Source organism: Centroberyx gerrardi, chromosome 13 (assembly GCF_048128805.1).
Source record: "Centroberyx gerrardi isolate f3 chromosome 13, fCenGer3.hap1.cur.20231027, whole genome shotgun sequence".
In the NCBI taxonomy this organism is placed as follows: Eukaryota; Metazoa; Chordata; class Actinopteri; order Beryciformes; family Berycidae; genus Centroberyx; species Centroberyx gerrardi.
Window position 1 is genome coordinate 18,826,956 of NC_136009.1, and position 22,693 is coordinate 18,849,648.

Below are 22,693 nucleotides of genomic sequence, written 5' to 3' on the forward strand. Positions count from 1 at the left end.
CAGGCTTGTGGCGTCCGAGCAGTGCAGGCTGTGTGCTAGCTCCCCTTGTTCTCTCCCTTCCCCCCCCTGCTAGGTAGTGACTAACCATGTCCACCAGAGAAATGAGCCTCTCCCCGTCCGCGTCATGGAGATGCCGAAGCACGCCACCTACCCAGTGTGGGTGCCGGAGTGGCAAGCCGAGCGGGAGTTTCAGCTCATGACCTTCTGAGGAGCAGCGAGTGGGAGGGAGGAGGGAGGAGGGCGGATGCGGAAGGGGAGGGTGAGGAATTAAAAGGAGGAGGAGGCGGAGGAGGAGGAGGAGGAGGAGGAGGAAGGGGCGGAGGGTTCACGGGGTGATGTCAACATTTCTCCAGTGACACTTGAAGAGTACGATGGAGAGGAAGACTTGCAATGCCGACTTTTTTTTTGCCATTTTACGAAACAACAGACAAGACAAAATAGCTCATCAAACCCAATAACGTCAAGGCTGTCCCTTCCCTCGCTTTGTCCGGTCTTTAAAAAAAAAAGAATTAATTTCTATGTAAAAGTACAAGTTCTCTAAAAGTCCTGCTAGTCACTGATAGTTGGCAGGGCACCATTCCAAAAACCTGTCATATTTTCTAGCCACACTCTTGTAAGTAGTACATTTTTATGTTGTTTTTTGGGAGTTTCAAGAAAAGTACTCAAAGAAGGAAAATATGCCTTAATGTCATCATTAGACAAACTTTGACAGATTACTTCAAAAGGATCAATATCAGACTCACTTTAATCATTACATACTAGGTATTTCATTCTAATATTACAGATGGAAAAAACACAGAAGGAATTATTTACACTGCAGGTGGTGTTTGGATATTAAAAGTAATATTTGTCATATTGTTGTTACAATGGCACTGGCATTGGGACTCTTGAAATCTAGAAAAAAATCCGCTGTAATGCAGTTTATTGAGTTATCAGTGTTGGAGAATAAAAATCGAATCACTTTTGATTTCAGATTATTGGCCCAACTTTTTGGCTACAATCACATCAGACGTAAGAATAATTTAACACCGAGTACAGTTTCTTTGAAAAGCACCTTGAATTAGTAAAGTAATAGGTGAATCTGTCTTAATAATGCAGTAGTTGGGTAATTTCTTTAAAAAGTAAGTGAATAAAACTCAAAGCTTTACTACGAAAGACGTTGGTTTATCACTCCGTCTTTTCACCGCCTATCACCAATCAATTTCACCAGTCACAATCATCTCAAGCCAGTTTCTACCATACCTACCCTTGGCCACTAGGTGTCAGCACACTACACATTATTCTTTCCTAGTGCTTCCATGGTCAAGTAACTGTAACAATAGGTTTTGTAATCTGTCTGAGGTTTCCTGAGGTCTTCAGGCTGTCTGTCCCTTTTTGTGTTGAAAAGCACACTCTTGAGGAATTTAGATGAACATTTTGGCATTTTTTTATACTTCATTTCATCCCACCTTTTCATACTCATTAAACCCATTTATTATTGTCTGCCATTTTCCATTTCATATTTATAGTCCCTTGAGTTGTTACTGGATCTCCACATATGAAACAAAACATAAGCAAAACAAAAAAAATAACCATCTGAAATGTTTTTCAATATTTGCAGATTTGTGCTTCTGTTTCCAACCTTTCTTCAACAAAAAGGGCTTTCCGACTCCTTCCGAATTAGAAGAGCATGATGGTTAAAAAAAAAGAGTCCCCCTGCTTTGCCAATCCTGATAGAAAGGAGATTATTGATTGCGGACTTACAGTTTGTTGCTGCTTTACCCTTAGTGCTTTACTGCATTCAGGGTAATGCATAGAACTTGCACTATACGGAAACCATAGGACTTGGCGTCTAACGCAACCTAAAGTTGAGTCCTTTTTTCAAGTTGTCTGTGTGGGCTCAAAGTAGACTGTCAAATACTCCGAAGTGAGACAGACTGTAGGGACTCTGGAAATGCCCCGTCCACGCTGCCCCCCCCCCACCCCCCCCCACCCCCACCCCGTTCAAACATCCCATACAAACACTCTGTACAGTCAAGTCACTCTTGGAACTGTTATCCAGCCACCCAAAGGACAAACCCCTTCCTTACATGACATCACACTGCCTTTTGCCATAAATGAGGACTCAAGGACTAGAGGTGCCAAGTACACTCAGTTGTTTTTTCTTTTTTTTCCCCTTTTAGATGCATTCATTTGATCCGTTTTTATTTTATATTCCTATTTGTTTTCCAGGGAAAGTATTGAATGGAATTGAAAATGTGGTATATATGTGATATCTGAGAGGTATTTTAGATGGAGTCATTTTGGATAGTTTTATGAAGGCCTTCATAAAAATAGAGTAGTGTGTCAGGGTGTTGAGGTATTTCACAGAGATTATATGAGAGTTACTATCAAAAATGAAACTGGGTTGCACCGACTTGTATGAATGTAGTTGCGCTTAATTTTTGTTTCCTTTTTGATTTTGGGTTATTTATTTTTCCACATTCCATTGTTTATATTTATTCATTTATTTATTTGATATATTTATTTATTTTCATTTTTTCAGTTTAGGTTTGGTACAGAGATTATGAACTATTGCATAATCGGTTTTCTATCATGAACGGATTGACAAAATATAGACTGCTGTATATCTTGTATTGTATTTTATTTACAATGGTACTCTATAAAAAGTATATTACATACATATAAGAAATATATGAAATAATGCCTTTATTGTCCATCCTATATTTTGTGGGAACTGCAATGTTTGGCTCAATCTGTTGAATATTTTGAAGTGAATCTGTGACTTGCTTTGTATGGTGTCTGTATAGAAGCTAAAAAAAAATCATCATAAAAAAAAATAAAATGTTGGAAAAAATATAAACCAGAGTTGGTTTACTTGAACTCAGCCTCTACCTCTCTCCATTGGTGATTGGACATTTCTCATGTTCTGAGTGAGACCATAAACACTCATGTCTGTCCCTGCCTGTACCTCATCTACTTATTTGTGTCGGGGTGGGAGGAACGTTTATTTTCAAATGATGTATCCCATGTAATGATTTGTTCACAGCCTGACAGTTCTCTCCACAGGCACGGAAAGAAACTTGAAATATGTTTTTGCATTTCAACTTGTTGCGTTGCTATTGTGGCCTTCCTAACCCTAACACTTCAAATGGTTTCTGGAACTGCATGTCTGATGTCTGCTATCATTCTATAATGTCCCACTAGGTTTTACAGGTCAAAGGTCGACGGAGACTGCGTGTACTGAAGTCTCCTGTCTAATAACCGTTTTCCCCTCTCTCCCTCTAACCTGTTAACTTCTATTTACTGTGCTACAAAAGTCCTTTGTCAATACATCTATGCAAAAGGCTGAACCTTCACTGGGTATAGCAGGTGGTCTGCAGGTCCACTAAAGGCCCTCTCTGGGTCTGAAACAGAGGGAAGGATCTCCCAATGGGTTTCAGGGCTGAGTCATGACTCAATGTGTGGTCGTCTTTGGTCTCCTCTGTGTTGAGATGGTCTTCTGTGTCTAGTGTGGTCTTGGTTTGGTCTATTATTTTATTTATTTTTATTTTTTATACTTGCACGTCAGTGTTACTGCTGTTTGTTCCGCTGGTCTGCTTGTCTGTTGATTTCAAGCTTCTTTTTGAGACTTTTATTTTGCAATGTCGAGTCTCTCACAATACTGCAAGCACTCAAACACGAGCACTCACCCCCCCTGACCCCCATTTTCACACGTTAAACACGCACGCACACACACAAACACACACACACACACACACACACACCTCACTCCCCACTCCCACTCTGCTGCTGCATTAATGTCTCGCTTCAGTTACTGACTGACTCTCTTGTTTTCTTGCAGTCACGGAAAGCCAGTGAACAAGCAAAGAGCGTTGACAGTAAAACAGACAGCATAGGCAGTGGAAGGGCCATACCTATCAAACAGGTGAGCGTTTTTCATAATCTCTTACCTACACCACTCATAGTTAGCTGGGTAAGTATAATGCCTTTTCTGTGTCAGTAGATTTACATTATCTGTTCATCACTGATATTCAGCATTTATGATTTGATCTCGGTGGTTAGGCTGTTTATTCAGGCTGTTGGGCGATGTCATGCATTGCTGTGACCACTAGATGGCGACATGATACAACATTACAAATTATTTCAACTGCTGTGCAGGCTGGGAGAAGGCTGGGAGGTTTGAGAATAGCATCTGAGAGAATAGTAGCAAAGTAATTTCCCTGTTTGTATAAATCACACACTTAAATAAAAAAATTTTTTATACATTAATATAGTAATGGATGGTGGCCCATGGAGAAATGTTTTCTGTTAAAATTGCTCATGTTTGTATGTGGTAATACTGTATATTTCCATGAAACTTCATTCATGTATATTCATATAATCAAACTTGACAGTCATAATTGGCTGAAGAATGCAATAGGTATTGTTTTCTTTGCCCTCTCAATTAAGAGTATCTGCTTTTTGAGATGGTATTATGCGCTGTACATGTTTTGTCTTGTGCACATATTTGGTATTCAGTGATAGCAACAAATTACCAGTGTTGTTTTACCGTTTCAAATTTAATATCTGAATTAACTCTGAACAGGGTGAACAGAACAGCCTATCTCTCCCTATATAATTCTACATAAAATATACATTCTGCGAACCTTTAACACTTAGAATAATGTTTCTTTTCTACTTTACAATAGTTTGTTTTTTTTCCTATCTCAAAGAATTGTTGCCAGCATTCTCTCCGTTTCTTTCAAGCTAATACAGAGCAGTGAATTACAGATGTGAGTGAGGGCCATTTCTAAAGGTCTAACTGTAACCGAAGGAGAAGTAATTGACACATTGATTACTATTCACTCGTGATTATGTGAGGGCTTTCAAAATGGGTCAGCATCCTTATATTATCCTCTTTACCTGCAAATCACTGGAATGGTCAGAGATAATGTCCCTTTTGAAAATGTTGAGCCAAGCCTTCTCATTCCCTGCTTTTTGAGGAAAATTGCCAAGGTTTTGGCCAACTGAATTAATGGCTGCAGGCTGGACGAGGCTTCCAAGCCCCTTCAATCAATCAGCAAATATCGCTTGAATTGAGGGAACCGCAATTTAACATCTATCTGTCAATGTATCTGTCTATGATGTCAGACGTTTATGTAATAGATACAAACATAACATGGTGTAAACAATTAAAATAAAATAAGTGAATGGATAGATGAAAGACTGAATGTTAAATTGTGGTTCCGTCAAAGTTATATGTGCTGGATTTTTGCTTATACATCAAAAGCGATATTTGCTATTGATGGAGGGAGTTTACATTAGGGTTATATTTGTGCACAGCAACTCTCTAAACACTCCCAAAGAGTAAAATCCACAAGTAAAAACTTATGCAAGTCATTCCTCAAACAAGGGATTTTCATTTGATCTCAGTAAAGCGTTTGGTTTTCTGTGGAGATCAGTGAAGCTCCCTGCAGTAGCTGGCAGGTCTGAAGGTTTCAGGCTCAGCCAGGTGAGCAGCAGGTCGGTCTGCAGCGATCAGAAAGAATCCCCCCTCTAAGCAATCTTTACAGTAAACTCTCCCATTCTTATCCAACAGATTATAGGGAACTGCCCTCTAAAGTCGGGGGGCCCATTTTCCCCGGGTATCATAGCAACTTTTGACAATAAGATAAGACCAACAGCCATTCCTCTTTACCCACAAAGGTTTTTGGCTAGAGGTGGGAGGGTATATGGGGTGGTGGGGGGGGTTGTAGTGTGACTAGCTGATCTCCAGGCCAGTCAAATGCACAATCAAGAAGATCAAAGTGTCAATGTGAGCTTAATTACCACTCCAGCCCCCCCCCCACCCCCCCACCACCTCACCACCCCATCGGGGCAAATTACACACTGCATGTCCCCCTCCCTGCTCCCACCCCCTCCCATCTATAAAAATAGTAACAATGCACTCACTGCTGAGGAGCTGCCAACAGTGGGCTTTTCTTCTTGCGGTCCACTCCCCCCCCCCCCCCCCCCCCCCCCCAACCTTTTTTTTCTGCTCCCTGGTCGGTCACAAAGGGCCGGCCTATCACTCAGCCACAGTGGCAGGATGCAGCTTTTCTTCTAGTACTGTGACAATAGAAAGGAAAGACACTATCTCCTCTGTGTAGATATGGCAATTGCCTGGACACAGAGAGCGCGTCTGACGATCGGCCTGTTTCCTTATGTCGCACAGGCTGAACATGGTGCTCTCTTTGTGTGTGTGTGTGTGTGATTGAGACAGAGGGCTCTACTCATATTGCCTTTTGATTCGTTAACTGTCAAACTATCGTGGGCAAAGTATCATATCAAGAGCACACCACTCGACCCAACATGGCAACCCATAAAACAATTATGATAAATTATCTCAAATCATTGTGTAAGGTTCTAATTACTGAAAAGTGACACAGTTTATGGAAAAATTATTGCAGCCGTAATAGGCCGACATTCAAATAAAACAAGTGAAAAATTAGCCTGCATGTCTAAAGATTTTCACATTATTGTCTTAGTATATTTATTGATCTGCATCAAAGCACTGATAAATTTATGAAGCCCCACACTGATTGCATGTATAGATTTATGTATGCTTCAATAAGGCCACAAGATGAGCAACATATTTGCTTGTAAAACATGCATTATAAAGTCGCCAGAGGCCTTGTAACCGGATCATTTGCTTTGTATGATTAGAAAGCCATTAAAATGTGTCTACAGTTCTTTTATTGACCAAATTGTGAACAGAATGGACAGACGGCAACAATCGATTGAAGAACATCATTTTTTAAAAACATTTCTTCCGGAAAAATCACTAAAAGTATCAATATTTGAAAAAAAATTAACCATGGCTTTCTGAGATTAAAAACAAATTTAAAATCTAGCTCTATAATTGCATGCCTTATAACAGTCATTCTATCATAATGCTCAACAAGTTGTACGTCATTTGTTCAATATCTTTAAAATCATTAGTTGAGAAGCTTCAGCAACAAGTAGTTAGAAAATGTCTGTTTAACATATTCTCAACAGAATATTAGTTTTGATCTGGAAAAATAAAGAATAGTATTTTATTTTAGAATAAGATAACAGTCAGAAAATATTATTCTATACTGCTGAACCTTCATGAAGGTTTATGTTTGAGTCATGATTAGAGTCCTGCTCCAGTGGGGTTATGGACAGGCAGGTATATGATATAAAGAAGCCCATACTCTGGGTCCCAGCATGCGGCCAAGAGTCAGGAGTCGGCTCCCCAGATGAAGCAGGGTTAGGATTAGGATGATTGTCGGCAAACAGCCTGGTGCCCGGGTCACCGAGGGTCAGCTCTTCCTGATGTGTTAATCAGGATTAAAGCCCCGCAGGATGGGCCTGGCTAGCAAAACAGTACCCCTCAACCCCCCCTGTTAGCACACATACACACACACTGGCCCTGGCTGCAAAAGCACAAACATTCCCCCTGCTTAATCCCCTAATTAAGCGGGCCCCTCCTCAGTCCTTAACCCCAGAGAGCCTCCTGGCCCTGGCACTCAGCGTTTGGTCACCTCCAGCAGAGGAACTGCATTGTTTACCGGTGGATTTACTCAGCAGATAAGGAAACCATCTGAGGCCCTAAAAGGCCCCAGAAGATAAAGTGGAATAGAAAGAGAGCAGAGTGAGCTTTGAAGAGGGGAGATCACACTCCCTAATCCCAGGATAGAAAGGTCTTCCAGAGTTCGGCATGTTATGTGTATGAATGCAGGGAGGAGGTCTGGCAAATTGGATTGTCTCTCTTTCTCAATGGACACTGTTTCAGAGGAACCTGGCCAACTATGAAGGTTCAAGTGGTCACCATACAAAAACTACCATATCTTTAGCCTGTGAGCCGTCAAATTGTAACACAAAATGAAGGGTGGGGGGCTAGAATTAGGAATGATTATTGTATTTTTCATGTCTCTCATTGCCAGATAGAGTGTTAGCTATATTGCAAGTTAATGTTTGTACTTGCTCCGTAATTGCCACTTAAAATAACCTTTGTTTGCTTTGTGAAATGCTATCACGAAGCAAATACTAGATGTAACAAACATAATAAATCTGTAATAATTACTATAATAATGTTGTTTTATAGTATTTAACAATAATGATGGCCTATATCATCCACTATGTTGGTTTGAAAAGAGGAAATGCTCACCATGATGCTTTATCTCTTGCAGGGAATCCTTCTGAAGCGAAGTGGCAAATCCCTCAACAAGGAGTGGAAAAAGAAATATGTCACACTGTGTGATAATGGCGTCCTCACTTACCACCCCAGTTTACATGTGAGTCTCCCCGCTTCTTTTTCCATTCGGCTCTATGTATTTGTTATACCACTGTTTGTACTCTAGGGTGCCAGAGGTTTTAAAATAGGACTTTTTCAACCGCTGAGCATGATTCTCTTGACGCAATTACACTTGCCACCGCTGCTGTATCGAACTGGAATGCAGCCATATAGGTTGTGATTTCCCAGCGACAGAGTTACAGAGCATTATCCCTGTGTATAATGGCTATGTTAGTCAACTCTGTGACCATAGCGCTGGGATGAAGGGACGGGGTGTCCTAGTGGTCATCTCTGCCCCCCCCTGCGGTGCCCATCCCGGGCGCTGGCTAATGGAGACATGGCTGTGCTGCTGCGTGCCCGCCGCGCCCAGACACCACGCTGGCTTGTATTTATAATGGTTCTCACCGCATGGCAGCAGAGCCTGACCAGCCTCCCACATCCATCTTTGTCAGAATCCCGCTGGGCCGCTAATACCTCTTAAACACTCGGCTGGCTGGCAGCAGACAGCTCAGGAGCCCGGCACCACACACAGAAATGCCCTGCCCGTCTCTCGCCGATTCCCTGTAATCCCCCCCATCACTCTCACTCATTCTTCCTGTCCACCTTTTAGCTTATGGGTCTAGTCTACGTTCGGAAAGTTTAGTTAATTTGGCAAGTTAAAATGTAAGATGCTCAAAATATTTCATGAACTACCTAAGCGTCATCCTTATTTCTAATGACACAGCTCAAACTTTGACACGGAGCACAACCCCAACATTTATGGATGTGATCCTGGTGTGTGGCCTTGTTGTATTGACAGTGCGTTAGCGGTTTAATTTACAAGCGGTTATTAGCAGTGCAGTGTAGCGCTACAGTAATGTATGTAATTGACTGAACAGGCTATCTCTTGATCATTACAGCTATTACAGGTCATCGGCGCACTCTATGAATCTATGAATCTGTTGACTTACTGAGGGAGGTGAAATAGGAGAGACAGTTACATTAGTACCGTAGCAGCTCAAACCCATTCTGAGCAGTGGAGCAGAGAAAGAGTAGAAGAAAGGAAGGGAGAAGGGAAAGAGAAAGAGAGAGGGAGAGGAGGGAGAAAAGGAGAGAGAGAGAGGGAAAGAGGGAGAGGGAGGGAGACAGAGAGTGGAAGAGGGGAACCTTTAATTTCGCAGTCAGCCAAGCCATCCACACAATCACCTTCTGTTAATTCTATCTGCTACATCAATTAAATTGTTTGTAGAAACTAATTGAATGTGGCTTAATCACACATCTTAATAGCTTTGCACGCTTCGATCTGGCTGTTAATTCCAGCAATAAAATGAAATGAGAGCGCTCACTGGGTAATTAGCGAGGAGGCTTGGGAAAGAAATGAGTGCTTTATGACACGGTAATAAAGCAGAGGAGCCGGTGGGGGGACGGCAAAGGCCGAGCTCGCCTCTATCTGGGTCTTTTTCTGCTGAGCCCAATGATTTTCACCTTGGCTTCCCACATTTGGGGCGGGAGTCGCTTTAAACCAAATCAAATGGCCAAATTGAAAGAGAATGAGACTGTTTGCATTCATTAAGCCTAACATCTCTCTATTTGGAGAGATGGCGTGGGCACAGGTGATGTATAATGGTTGCTACAATCATTTTCCACTATCACACACCCTCCATGTACTTAGTGGAGATGGCCTGAGATGGGTTGTGACTAATGGGGATGGAAATTGAATAGTGTTTTAATTTGTTTGTTCTTCCATAATTCCCAGATTCTTGCTGGTCTACTTTGTGTGTAATCAATTGCCTGAAACCCACAAAATATCTGGAAATATTTGGAATCTCACTTGTGCGGGCTGTAGACTGTTCACTGTGTACTGCTTGCCATGTTATAAAATGTATTTTTTTTTGTTTGATTCACTTCAGGACTACATGCAGAACGTGCATGGGAAAGAGATCGACTTGCTGAGGACAACAGTCAAGGTCCCGGGGAAGCGGCCGCCCAGAGCGGTGGCCACCGTTGCCCCCACTGCTAGTCCCAAAACCAACGGGCTGACCAAGGACCGCAGCACCTTGCAGCTGGGCATAGGAAACACAGGTAAGAGTCCCCGCCTCATTATAATGCTGAAACTATACTTTTGGACTTTTGGAGTTTTCACATTCAAGATATTTCTTTTATACTTTCTAACCCTTCCTGCAAACACAGTTTACCAAGTTCTTCTTCCTGAAGACCATAGGTAGTAGTAGTAGTAAAAGTAATAATAATGTTTATTTATTTATTTAAACATTAGAAAAGATGACAGGTAAATAGGCATGTCACATATGTTTAATGCACTACCCTAAAGAATAAACAATTAGCAGGTACGATATTTAATGGTTGCGCAATGTAGATTTTATTACTGTATTCACTTTGTACCTCCTTAGTTTGTGATTAATCATAAAAATGGGTCCCAACAGGTTAATTATCTACTTTCCATATATTTCATTAATGCAAATTAGCTGCCACGTAGTATACACAATGATGACTTAATGAGCGCTTATGAGAAATCTATTAGTTTCCTAAATTACTAAACAGGGAATTTAGAAATGGCACCGTGTTTAAATATCACGCCCATGTTTAAGGAAATTATATCATAAAAAATCTTTGTTTATCCTGGCCTATCATACAACGATAACATTGACCTAATTATTTTTCATAATCCAAGGTAGTATGGTTACAGTCACAAAGACCAGTTTGATCTTCACCATGCTGCCAGGGTTTTCCACCTTCCAGGCTTAAAAATAGAGCGATCCACCCAGCGAACGGTGCCACGGAGGCTGGAGAGAGTCGGTCTGGCAGGCTTACAGAGGCGAAGCCGGTGATTGGATTTAGGGGTTAAGATTAAGAGTAATTAATACTAATTAGCAAAGCGATCCCCGGAGGGAGGCGGGGTCCTTCATTGGCTGTGAAACAGGCACAGTGTTTCCATCACTCAGGCTAAAGCTAATTGGCTGAGAGTGGGTACACTGCCAAAGACGGGTCAGCAGGGACCGGTAGCACTGTCCAGGCAAGTCACTGTCGGACCTGGCCAAGGTGCTACCACCAGGACCGCCACTGAATGTGTTAATCAGTCAAAAGCAGAGAAGATGTAGGAGTTTACAGAGCAAAGGACATAGGATGGAGGTTGTTCCAACCCACAAACAATTAACCTTGAATGGTGGGTAGAGGGGAGTCATCAGGGCAGACAAAGACCTGCTACTGTAGGGCCTGAAAAACAGGCCAGACCAGGTTTTAGGAAAACAACACCAAATAGATTCCTGTTGTCTCTTTGTGTGATTTCTCTTTCTTTTAACACCCATTTGACTGTGTTTGCACGGGGATGTTGTATCCTGCTGATGTGGGATAGACTCTTCAACGACAAATTCCCAAGATTTTCAGTTTCTATCCATTTGCGCATCAGGGAACAATGTGAGGGAGATTTGCGTTAATCTCCACTTAGGAAAAGAAAGGTTACAAATCACATCAGGTCTCTCTCCGGGTGGAGGACCCTCTTCTGATTATGCGATCGGGATTTTGATTTCATTAGACATGCAATTGATGAAGGGAACAAAGGGGTAATTTTTCATTCATGGCGTCCGAATCACAAGCCTTGTCTTTGCCTTTGGTAATTCATTCATTCCTTAGATCTAAAGACCTTTATAATCACTGGGAGAAGAGGGATAGCGAGGGAGAGAAGGAGGGGCGGGGGGGGATGGGGTAGATGAGAAGATGAAGAGGAGAGGTTTAGAAGACAGAGAGTAAATGAGAGAACGCATGCGCTCACGAGTTTGCCGAGCGGCCAGGTTTAATTCCTTTGCTGGGTGCTGAGCGGAACCATTTTAAATATGATCCCCCCTGTTAACACGCATCCCGCCGTGTCACCAGCGACAGATACATTGTATCAAAGTATTAATGGGCCCAGTCACTTTTAATCAATCCTGCGGGTGAGAGAGATACATGTGGGAGAGGTGGAGATTTCAGGGAAGGGAAGTGTTTAGCTCATTTCCTCTCCACTCTGCACCGCAGTCTTTCTCCGGCTGCAAGCTACAGCGCAGTATAACCAGTCGCCACATACTGACTGACTACCTGCCTCTGTCACTGCCCACATCACAGTCTGTCAGTGGGCAACACTGGAGGGGACTGGCTCCTAGTAAGGCCTAAAGAGGAATAGTTTGTGTATCTGCAGAGGCGTAAGTGATAGTGTGTGTATCAGGATCTTATGCTTTATGCTTATGTCTGTAGAAATCCCTGTTTCTGTCTTCTGTTTTGGAGGAAATCAAATCAAAGTTTATTTGTAACAGTACAGCACAGCAGCAGTTGTTAGCTGCCAATGAAATGCTCAGTATGCAATTTCTCTCAGCATTGTAAACGAAATCAAAAAGGTAAAACAGAGATTAAAGAAGTCAAAAGAATACAATAAAGTAGTGCAAAAAAGTGACATAATAAAACTAGAAGAATATGTAAATAAAATAGGGTGGGATTGCTACATACAAGGGTTAAAGTAAATATAATAGAGTGGGTTTGCTGCATACAATGTATAAAATTGGATAATACACATGAGCATGAATGGAGTGACTGGTGTGGGGACTGGCAGCAGTAGCAGGGGTGGAGGGGCGTTGGTCGTGATGATGGCGGTGGATTACACAGCCGCAGATGATGTGCTGCTTGGCCCACATTAGCATGAATGCTTCATTATCCCACTACTTGTACATAATGGCAACAACTCCACGGAGGGGTCAGGCCTCGTCACGGCTCATCAGCCTACTGACGGCCCGGCCTAAAGAGAAATGAGAAGCAAGGCAGCGCTGCTCCCCGCTAATCCATCGCCTCTACTTAACACCCCAGCCCTAGATGGCCCGGAGAATACACTATGGCTTCGGTTATCTCTTTATACACGCGTCTATACAGGCACTGAGAAATATTAATTATAGTGTTTTGTGCTATTTGAACTTTTCTGTTATTATAATTTAGAAAAAAGAATATTTGCACACCTAAAAGTCTTTGAGTGACAGGTGCGTAGGACAAAAAACAAAAAGATAGATACTGAAAGAGATATAATCCACACACTGTCTACACTTGTATGATACTTTATTGCGATGTTTCGTCATCAGACCTTCATCAGGCAAAATAAATGCAAATATAGGCAGTGTGCGGGATTATATCTCATTTTCTGTTATTATAATTTGAAATGTACAGGAGTTGACAATATGAAATGTAGTATTAAGTAAGCATCTGTCTAGAGATATTCTTAATAAGGAAAGTAACACCTTGATTTTAGTTCAACAAACTGTTGTCCTTTCCTGTTTGCTAATGCTAAAATCTAGATGTCTGGCAATTTCACTGTAAATTGCCTGGACCATTGTTGAATTTCCATAGCAGAAATGGAGATTAATTTTTATCTCATCAAACATTTGTGATACATTTTGTCGACAGAGAATGGATGAGGAGAAATGGGGCCTCTGGCAATTCAGGTTTGGTGAATTCACCAAATGTCCTACATTCTGCACAGGACAGGGTCAAAATGAACACAGTGATGTGATGCTCTGTATCTTGGGCAGAGGGACGTTTTTGAAACATCACATCATGTTTTGCACAGAAATGTTAATACTCCATGCAAAAATATTGCACAGAGTAAAGATTCGTACTTGGTTTAATTGTTATTCTAATACGTTGGTATATCTGCATTTGAACCTTGGTCCTTGACACACTAATGTTGCCCTTAGCATCGCTAAAATTGGCAACATTGAATATTGCATCTGATCTTTTGGCCTGTTGGTCAAGTTTGTCACTCAGTCCGTAAACTGCTGCTGCTAGAGCAGTAAAACGCCCGTCTGTGGCTGTGTAGTACAGTGCTCTTTTAATGCCACAAGCTGATTATTTCTCCACTGTAATTACATTATCCTCCCCTTTATGCAGGAGTGGTCTCTGGGGACTAATGGATACAGCCATGTATAATTCATTAATCATTAGCATCCAATTTGACAATTAGACATGATTGTTGAATTTTAAATATCAATCGAAGTTGCCTTGTAGTTATCTAACAGTTTTTTTTTTCTTTTCGAAGGCAGGAGTCAAACTTCATTTTTAGTCAATGAAGAAATGTGCTTTTACTTTGATAGTACAGAAAATACAAAATTTGCTAGAATTACCTCAAAACAATTAGTTGTTGGATATTCTATACTACACCCTCATGACTGCTATAATTTATGAATCCTAAGATGAAACATGTACCTGTGTAACACTTTGTTGTTTGTGCTAGAAACAGTGATACAGTGCTGCAGTATTTTAGAAAAATAATTTTGTAAATTTAAAATCGCTTTCAGATGCCTTTTTTTTTTTTTTTCGGAAGTCGTGAGCTCTTCTTGCTGTATCATTCATCTGTCACTTTTTCGAAAACAAAGTTTCACATTTTCTTTTCAATAGCCCTACTTCTCCTCTCTCTCTCTCTCTCTCTCTCCCCCTCCTTCTCTGCTCTGATTTGAGCATGCTAATTTAGTCAGCGCTCCTCAGCATGATTCCCTCGCTCTCTCTCCCATTCTTGCTGCGATCCTGCTCCCTCCCCTCTGGGACCTGAAGATTAATATTCCTGGGCCCAACAAGATAATTACTGATACTAATTAGACATGATTATGTGAATTTGATACACTTATTACTCTGGATAATGAGTAGGACATATTATCCTAACAAGCACCCGTGCCGCTTAGTTTACTTTACACACGACACACACGCTATATTTTCTGTTATTGTCACCTCAATCAGAAACTGATATTCTCTCGTAATTATTGAATAAAAGGCCTTGATGTGTCATACCTGTGAGATGTAAAGGCATAGTTAAGGAAATCAGAGATATGTGTCTTTTTACCAAAACAAAATCTCTGGATGTTTAACCTTTCAGCGTCAAAACAGTATTTGCTGTGAGAATATTTACCAGTTATCACTTATATAATGTGAAATGTAGTTTAATATCTTGGATGACATACAGTGATAGTTATTGTTAACTGTTAAGTTATAGATACTGCAGAGCGCTGTAAAAACAAAATTATGCTTACAAAAAATAGTTATTTTTTTTGTAGCCTATCCACCTTTTCTTATAGCTCATACAAAATAAAACACATTTCTTCTCATACAATTCTTAATAGTGCAACATTATCTTCAATTCAGAATTAGAACTATGTTTTGCTGTTGAATTTATGTTACGCATAAAATCTTACAGGATTGGGAAAAAAAGCAATTTTCTGACATGAAATATTGAAATTTAATTCAATCCATTTTAAAACTTTGCCAGTTAATCCGACTCCACTCACTTGACTGGAAGTGTATCGATGAGTTTTTGGAGTAGTTAGTTGTAGCTGTTGTAGAGTGTTCGACTGCTAGGGAACAGGAGGGAAGGACCCCACATGGTGCAGCCTAGCCCATGAATTAGTAAAGAGAGCCAGGCGTCCGTGGCTCGCCTGATTGGAAGTTAGGGAGAGAACGCCTGCTGACGCCAGTGGAGATGGATGTGGCAGTCAGAGGGATGAGGCGAGATAATTAGCGTTCAGAGTGTATCTTGTTAATTAAGGGCTAATTAGAGGCAGAGGCGGAGGGAAAGGGGTTTTGTGTGTGTGTCTGTGTGTGTGTGTGGGGGGGGGTTGGGTGACAGAGAGATGTGCACAAATATGGTGGCAGCAGTGTTGCACTGCTATAGAAACTACCAAAAACAGTAAACTCAATTACATCATTAGTACTTCTTTATAGACCTAAAGGAAACTATACCAGTCCTTCAGCTAAGTCTGAAATTTAAATGGCTGTAAAGAACATAAGAAATTAGGATGCATTTGTTTATTTCATAGTCTGTCTATCACTTGTTTTGCAGGCGCTCCTCACTCCAACAGCAGCACGTCCCTCCAGTCGGGCGGCTCGGTGTTCGGCGGCGGCAAAGACGGCATGCACCAACGCTCCTTCTCCGTGTCCAGCGCTGACCAATGGAATGAAGCCGTCATCAACACCAGCGCAAGCAGCGGAGCCCGTAAGACCTCCAGCCTCACCTGCTGTACTCTCCTCCCCTTTATCTCTCTCTCTCTCTCTCTCTCTCTCTCTCTCTCTCTCTCTCCCTCTCTCTCTCCATATTCCGCACTTAATCTCTCCTTCCATCTTCACCGTTCCCTTCCTTGTCCGTGATCTCTGCGCACCTCCATTCTCACGCCGGGTGGATGCTGCTCGGCGTAATAGAAATGGATGTAACATTACCCCCGAGGACATAAAGTGCAGTGAATAAGACACACCGAAGGGATCTGATCTAGAGGCGTAGTTCGATGCAGATGCCGTTTCCCCCGGTTTTCCGAGACCGGGGCGGAACAATGCTCATTTTCATAATTAGGTGATCAGGGGCCGTGATCGCGGTGACCTTTTTGGCTGCTGTACTCTGATAGAAGGAGCGAGGAGGGTGTTCAGAGAGAAGGTTTTTTTTTTTTTTGCCATCCACGCACCTCCACATTACATTGCGCCTTGTCAGTGTACTTGAGTGAAGTAAAATAATACGTTCACCATGCATGTCTGCCCCACCATCCTGTCTTTACCTTCCATCTTACTCTCTCTCTCTCTCTCTCTCTCTCTCTCTCTGCCCCCCTCTCTCTCTCTCTCTCTGTTTTTCTCTCTTTTCTTCCGAAGAGGAAAATGAATGCTTTTCGGGGGTACCATTCATCACCAGTTATTTCCCTCTCTTTGTGGTTGGCAGTAAAAAAGCACTTAAATGCACATCAACAGAATAACAGTCATTTCCATGCATGTTTGCACTCTGGTAGTTCTCATTAGCACGGCGGCGGCTCCCCCCCTCCCCATGGGCTCCCAGGGGCCCCGGCAGTTTAAAGAGCGCACTTTACGAGCACTGCTGGAGTCCAACCGCACGGCCCTTGTGGTTCCGCAGACAAGCCTGTCTCTCATTTGGAGCTGCCAAACGATCAATTCTGCCTGGACGCAGGCACTTCCATCACCCCCTACCCCTGTCTCCCATCAGCAGCATGCCCAAAGCAGAATTACTTAGATTCGTGGGGTCCTCAAATAAATGAGCGTGTGAGTGTGTGTTGTGTGTGTGTGTGTGTGTGTGTGTGTATGCGTCCTCGCACACATAATTTTTTTGTGTAGCTGTTTGTATGTGAGTTTTCCATGGAGTGTGTTTGCGTCTGTATTTCAATGTGTGTGTGGGAGAAAAAGGCTTCATACTGGATGTTTGTGAATGTGTGTTTGGCGGCAGCTCTGCACAGGACAAATAGGAATTCCTAAACCTTGTGCTGCCACCCTCAACTATGGAAATGAGCGGCCTAGAATTTCCCATTTTCATGTTTGGTAAACTGAGAAGCCCTCAATATTAACATAGCTCATTAACCAGCATCCAGTCTTCAACTAAATCAGATCCACAATTTGCTCCATTATTTTATTTTCTTCAATTATTTTCATGCTACTCTTAAGGTAACCACAAATGAGCTTGAATGAGGCAAATGAGCTGAAAATAATATTAGAAACGTTGCTTCAAATGATAGATATGTTGCTCGTCCTTGGGAAGGAGTGTCTCTGTAATCAGTGCATAGTCAAACAATTTAAGAGGCTTGTGCTATACAGTGCAAAGAAAATGCTTTGCGCCTCAAAAACTTTCTTTGAATATTGTAGATTTTTAGGCTTCCTTACAAATCGAGAATCTGAATTAAAGTGGGAGAATATAGCTGTCTAGTGTAAAGTGTGACTGGGGTATCAGAAAACATAAACTTGATTGAAATGCAACCTCTTATCTTTCATCCTAATGTGCCTTCAATAATCAATAGAGGGTGTTCCACAGTGAGGGGTGCTCATGTTTTGCCATTTGAATTGACTTCAACCAAGCCCAATCACTCCATTATCCTTGGTGAAGGTTGCAGGTTAACATAAAATGTGATTCCGAGATGCAAAAACAGCAGATTGATGATTCACTCAAGAATGAATGCATCTTAGCCAGGTAACCATTTCCATATTATTTAAAGAATGTCCTCATTTGTAAACCTATTGAGCAAAGGCAGAAGCAGAGGTAGTAACGTCTCTTGAATATTGAGCGCAGATTTTTGATTAAATCCCGGCCCAATTTTTCTATTGCTTGCATTCATAAAGACACCCATTCTTAATCTAGAGACGCACAGGGTGCTTGTTTAGAACCTGCTCTCCTTGGTACACCTCAATCTTTGCACCTGAATTAAAAGCAAGAGGTTCAGAAAGCCCCCTGAGCAATGTGACATGCTCACTGATGACAATAACTTCATTTGGTCAAAGAGTGAGTAATATCAGATTGCCATAAGCAGAATCTAAAGATACTGTAGATCAGTGCCCTCCATGAAAGGTTTACATTCCTGGCTTTTTTCAGGTTGGCCTGCAAGGACCTCATGCTGCAACTCTGTACTGCAGTGCTCTAATGATTATATTAGAGCCATGCCTTTTTCAACATATTCATCTACTCCAGGTTGCGTATCAGGGTGCAGGTAGTTAATGCAGGGATAGCCTTTTCCCGTGGCACTGTGTTTTATACCTTGGCCTCCCGTTGCGAGGGTGAGAGCATGTGGGGAGTTTGATTTCTACGCCGGGCCATAATGAAGTTTGACATTTAGTTTGGAGAGAGCAGCAGAGCGCGATCAGGCCTTGATTAGTACACTCTAATTGAGGATAATAAGGGGGAGGCGGTGATTGTTTCTAATTTTTGCCATTAATTGCAGCCGTTGGCTGTGATTGAGGACAGGCAGGGCTGCCATGTCAAGGGGCCTGGCGGAATCACAGTGCTCCTCACCCGGAGCCTCTTGAATTACAATGAAATGACTCCCCCCCTCCTCATCCCCCCCACCTCTCTCTCACCCTTCTCTCATTCTCATTCATTCTCATTGTGGCATTGGCAAAGCTAGAAAGCTGTTAGCAGCCCCCTTTTTGTCTCACCCACAGCCTTCATCCTGAAGCATGTTTAAACTGTCATCTCCGTGGTGGGAGTGTAATACACTGTAATCACAGGTTAGGCTGATACCTATTCTGCTGCCCAGGAGAGCTCGCCTGAGTGGGAAAGAGACTCCTGATCCTCAGCGTGCTTCATTACACAGCTTGGTCCTGATGGCCCCTCATACACAGTAACAGCTAGCTAATAATGTGAACTCTGTTCACAGAATCAGTCCAGTTCTAACTTCATAATTCTCAATTTAAGAAATATAATCTACCAGACATGGATAGTTTAGTATTGAGAACCACTTAAAGAGTATTGTATAAGATGATTTAGGTTTCAGGTACCCTCACATTGTTGCTCAATGGTGTGTGTGTGTGTGTGTGTGTGTGTGTGTGTGTGTGTGTGTGTGTGTGTGTGTGTGTGTGTGAGGTTTTATCCCTTTGTGTTCCTATGACTTATTGTTTGACTTAAAGGGTTTTTTTTTAATCCTGATTGGCATGAACAAAGAGCGGCATATCACCCCATATATGTTTCAGGTGCAGGATGAGCAGGGCCAGGGTCATTTTCCACAACATTAGGGGCAGAAATTGATAATTAGAGGTGTTTATGACACGGTTGGGGCCCCTAAGGGGCAGCCCTCCCCTTTAACCTCAAGCGACATTAAACAAATGCTGGCTGTCACGTCGGAGGCAGGTTGGAGCTCAAGTCTTCCACCCGCCATACGGAGCTGTGCTGGCGGGACAGACGCTGGGATGGAGAGGGAGGAGGAAGGAGAGGGTGGGGGGGGGGGCACATGGAGGACCCCTGTGCCCCCAGCTGTCTGAGCCAGCTAATGACTCGTCTCAGGGGGGCTGTTGTAGGAGAGCAGGGAAATTGAAACAGACGCCTCGACTAGGCACTGCTACATGTGTGGCTGTGTGCTGCCATTCAAAACACCAGAGAGCGTAATGTATGTAGTCCAGCACGAGCACCAATGTTATGCTTATTGATTTCACTGCATATGATCAATAACATTATTTGTTTGCCACGTAACACATTTCCTATTAAGCTGTTTTTATGATGAAATATTAATACCACATAAACGGTTTTGAGCTTCCCTTATTGTCTAACAAATTAGAAATAAATGTAATAAATTCATTTATTTTTTCAGAGAATTACATTTTTGTTAGTGTATTTCTTAACTCGCATCGAGACAAACCTACAAGTCAGTGACAACCATAACACCGTGTGTCTCAGGTGTTATATTTTTGCCCACGCTCAAACAATGCATCCCCGGGCCTTCAGAGCTCGACTCTCCCCCACTTTAGCATCTTCAAACCCCTGCTGGGCCCATCCTACTTCTCCAAGACAGCCCCATCTCCCTAAAGGTAATGACCGAATTAGGCCTAATGTTGTACACTGGCTAATGGCACACTGCCGCACATTATAGCATGTGCAACTGGCAACGACAACAACAATAATCCCTGAGCCCCTTGTCCTCCCGCCCTCCACCCCTGGGGCTGGGACGGTGCACAGGGAAATGAATGGAGTTTGCTACACTACAATGAGCTTTTGATGGGAGACAATGGAGGAGGCTGCCAGCACCACACAGGGTGGTAAGAGGAGAGCAATATGGGGCCCATCTACCGGCCCTCCCTCCCTCCTTCCCCCAGGCCCCTGGCCCCCGCTCCCAGATTCATAATGGCATCCGGAGGGAGAAAGAAGGGAAAGTGATGTCAAATGTCAGGAAATCAGAAAGATGGCAAGCTGACAACCCCCTCCTATCGCTCCATCCCTCCCATGCCTCTGCCCAACGGTAGCACAGGTTAATATCACATTTATAAAATCACTTACAAGAAACAAAGCCAGCTCTTAGCCCCCTGTCACTCTCAGACAGTCATATAGAGAGCTTTGCCTGGGGCCAACCTAGATAACCATTTGTTAGCCGATAGCCCCGTACCTGTCCTTCACCCTGTCTGGCCGCAGCAGCACAGTTACTTCTGGACCACTCAAAGCGATTTCTAACCCTTACTACTGTAGTCCCGTTTTGAAGTTGTGCCATTGGCAAAACATACATCTGCTTTGCATGAGGCTGTCCATGATATAATTAATTATTTATTACTAATTAAGTCATGTCAGTGTGATCCATACATACATACACCATACATACTTCTCTTCACTTTTCGGGATTCATATCTGTCAGTATATGTACTAAATTATATTGGAGTTGGCAGAATGCCTAATTTCTAATGATTGTCTTCTGCCTGTCTGTCTTTTTTCAGCCAATGGAATGAGTGAACCCGTGACTGGCAGTTCCAGTGTGGGCAGCGCCACCAGTCCTAAGCTGGAGCCGCCTCCCTCGCCACACGCCAATCGCAAGAAGCACAGACGGAAAAAGAGCACGGGCATCACAAAGCCAGACGGCCTATCTGCAGGCAACGAAGGTAAGATTTACAAAAAAAAAAAAAATCATAGTGCTACAGTAATTTTGAAAGGATCAAAACTGATCAAATTGGTGAAACTTTAGAGAAGCCTCTAAAATTTGTCAGAAACTTTTTTTTTTTTTTTTGGCATTTAGTGTGTGTTTTGCTTTCTATTTAATTATTCATTTATTTATTTTTAAATATGAGATATGCCAGGCAAAATCCAGCTGCGCACTGGTTCAGAGATGCAATTAAAATTTGACAACTTCTACACACTGATAACATTTCCCCAGTAATTACTAATAAAAAGCATGATTACCTCTCTTACTCTGCCGGAATTTGCTAATAAACTAGATATAGGTGTGGAGTTTTAACGTGTCCATGTGGCCCCTTGCACACCGCACCCTCACAGCCCCCATTTCTTTTAGCTTAGTATGAATGGCCTGATCTCCAGAAGCCACGGCCCTCCTCAGCAGGGGAGTGGCAGTCAGCTCTCCACCCAATTAATAATGATTCTCCAGCCCAATGATGAATGGAGTACTCTAATTGGATGGCATTGTGAAAACACTGAGACGCATTTCAGAGGCCATAAAACTGATGTCACCAGAGCGGGATGATCAATCAACATGATTGATACGCTGGATATCAACAACAATGGCACTGACGCCTCCTAAATGGGGCTTAGCATTTATAATCATTATACTTTTTTATCATGGTTTCTGACAGCTTCTCTTTAAAGTTTGAATGGGTCTGTTGACCACATTGTGTAGAGTGAACATCATCAGCATCTCGGAGATAAGTGGTGTGATAAGTGTCGTTTTTGTTGTTAAAGCAGTATGTGGTTACATCAACATCAGCGATGGTCGTCATTGTCGTCAAGGTCTTTCTCAGATCTCATAATTCTGTAGATAGTCTGGCATCATCACTTACATTTTGACAATATACCATGTGGTGCTATGCATGTACAGAAACAGTCACAAGCAAATACCTATCATGTTTTGGAACTCAAAGCCTTTTAGAGCTGTCCTTTACCATTTTTTCCTATATTTTATTCTCGCTTATATGCCATTACTTAGGTCTTAATGGGCCTGTCCTGTCAGAATCACCCAGTAATGGCATTAGTTA

The 22,693-nt window shown here is 42.4% G+C and overlaps 1 protein-coding gene across 2 annotated transcripts in view; it reads left to right on the top strand.

Moving 5' to 3' along the window:
- The window catches only part of agap3 (ArfGAP with GTPase domain, ankyrin repeat and PH domain 3), a 72,379-nt gene that overhangs the window by 24,133 nt on the left and 25,553 nt on the right, over positions 1–22,693 (top strand). For both annotated transcript variants that reach the window (XM_071926454.2, XM_071926453.2), the window contains exons 9-13: positions 3,824–3,907; positions 8,157–8,261; positions 10,150–10,321; positions 16,098–16,250; positions 21,428–21,589. In XM_071926454.2, the coding sequence (XP_071782555.1) occupies positions 3,824–3,907; positions 8,157–8,261; positions 10,150–10,321; positions 16,098–16,250; positions 21,428–21,589 (676 nt within the window). The remainder of the gene's footprint in view (positions 1–3,823; positions 3,908–8,156; positions 8,262–10,149; positions 10,322–16,097; positions 16,251–21,427; positions 21,590–22,693) is intronic.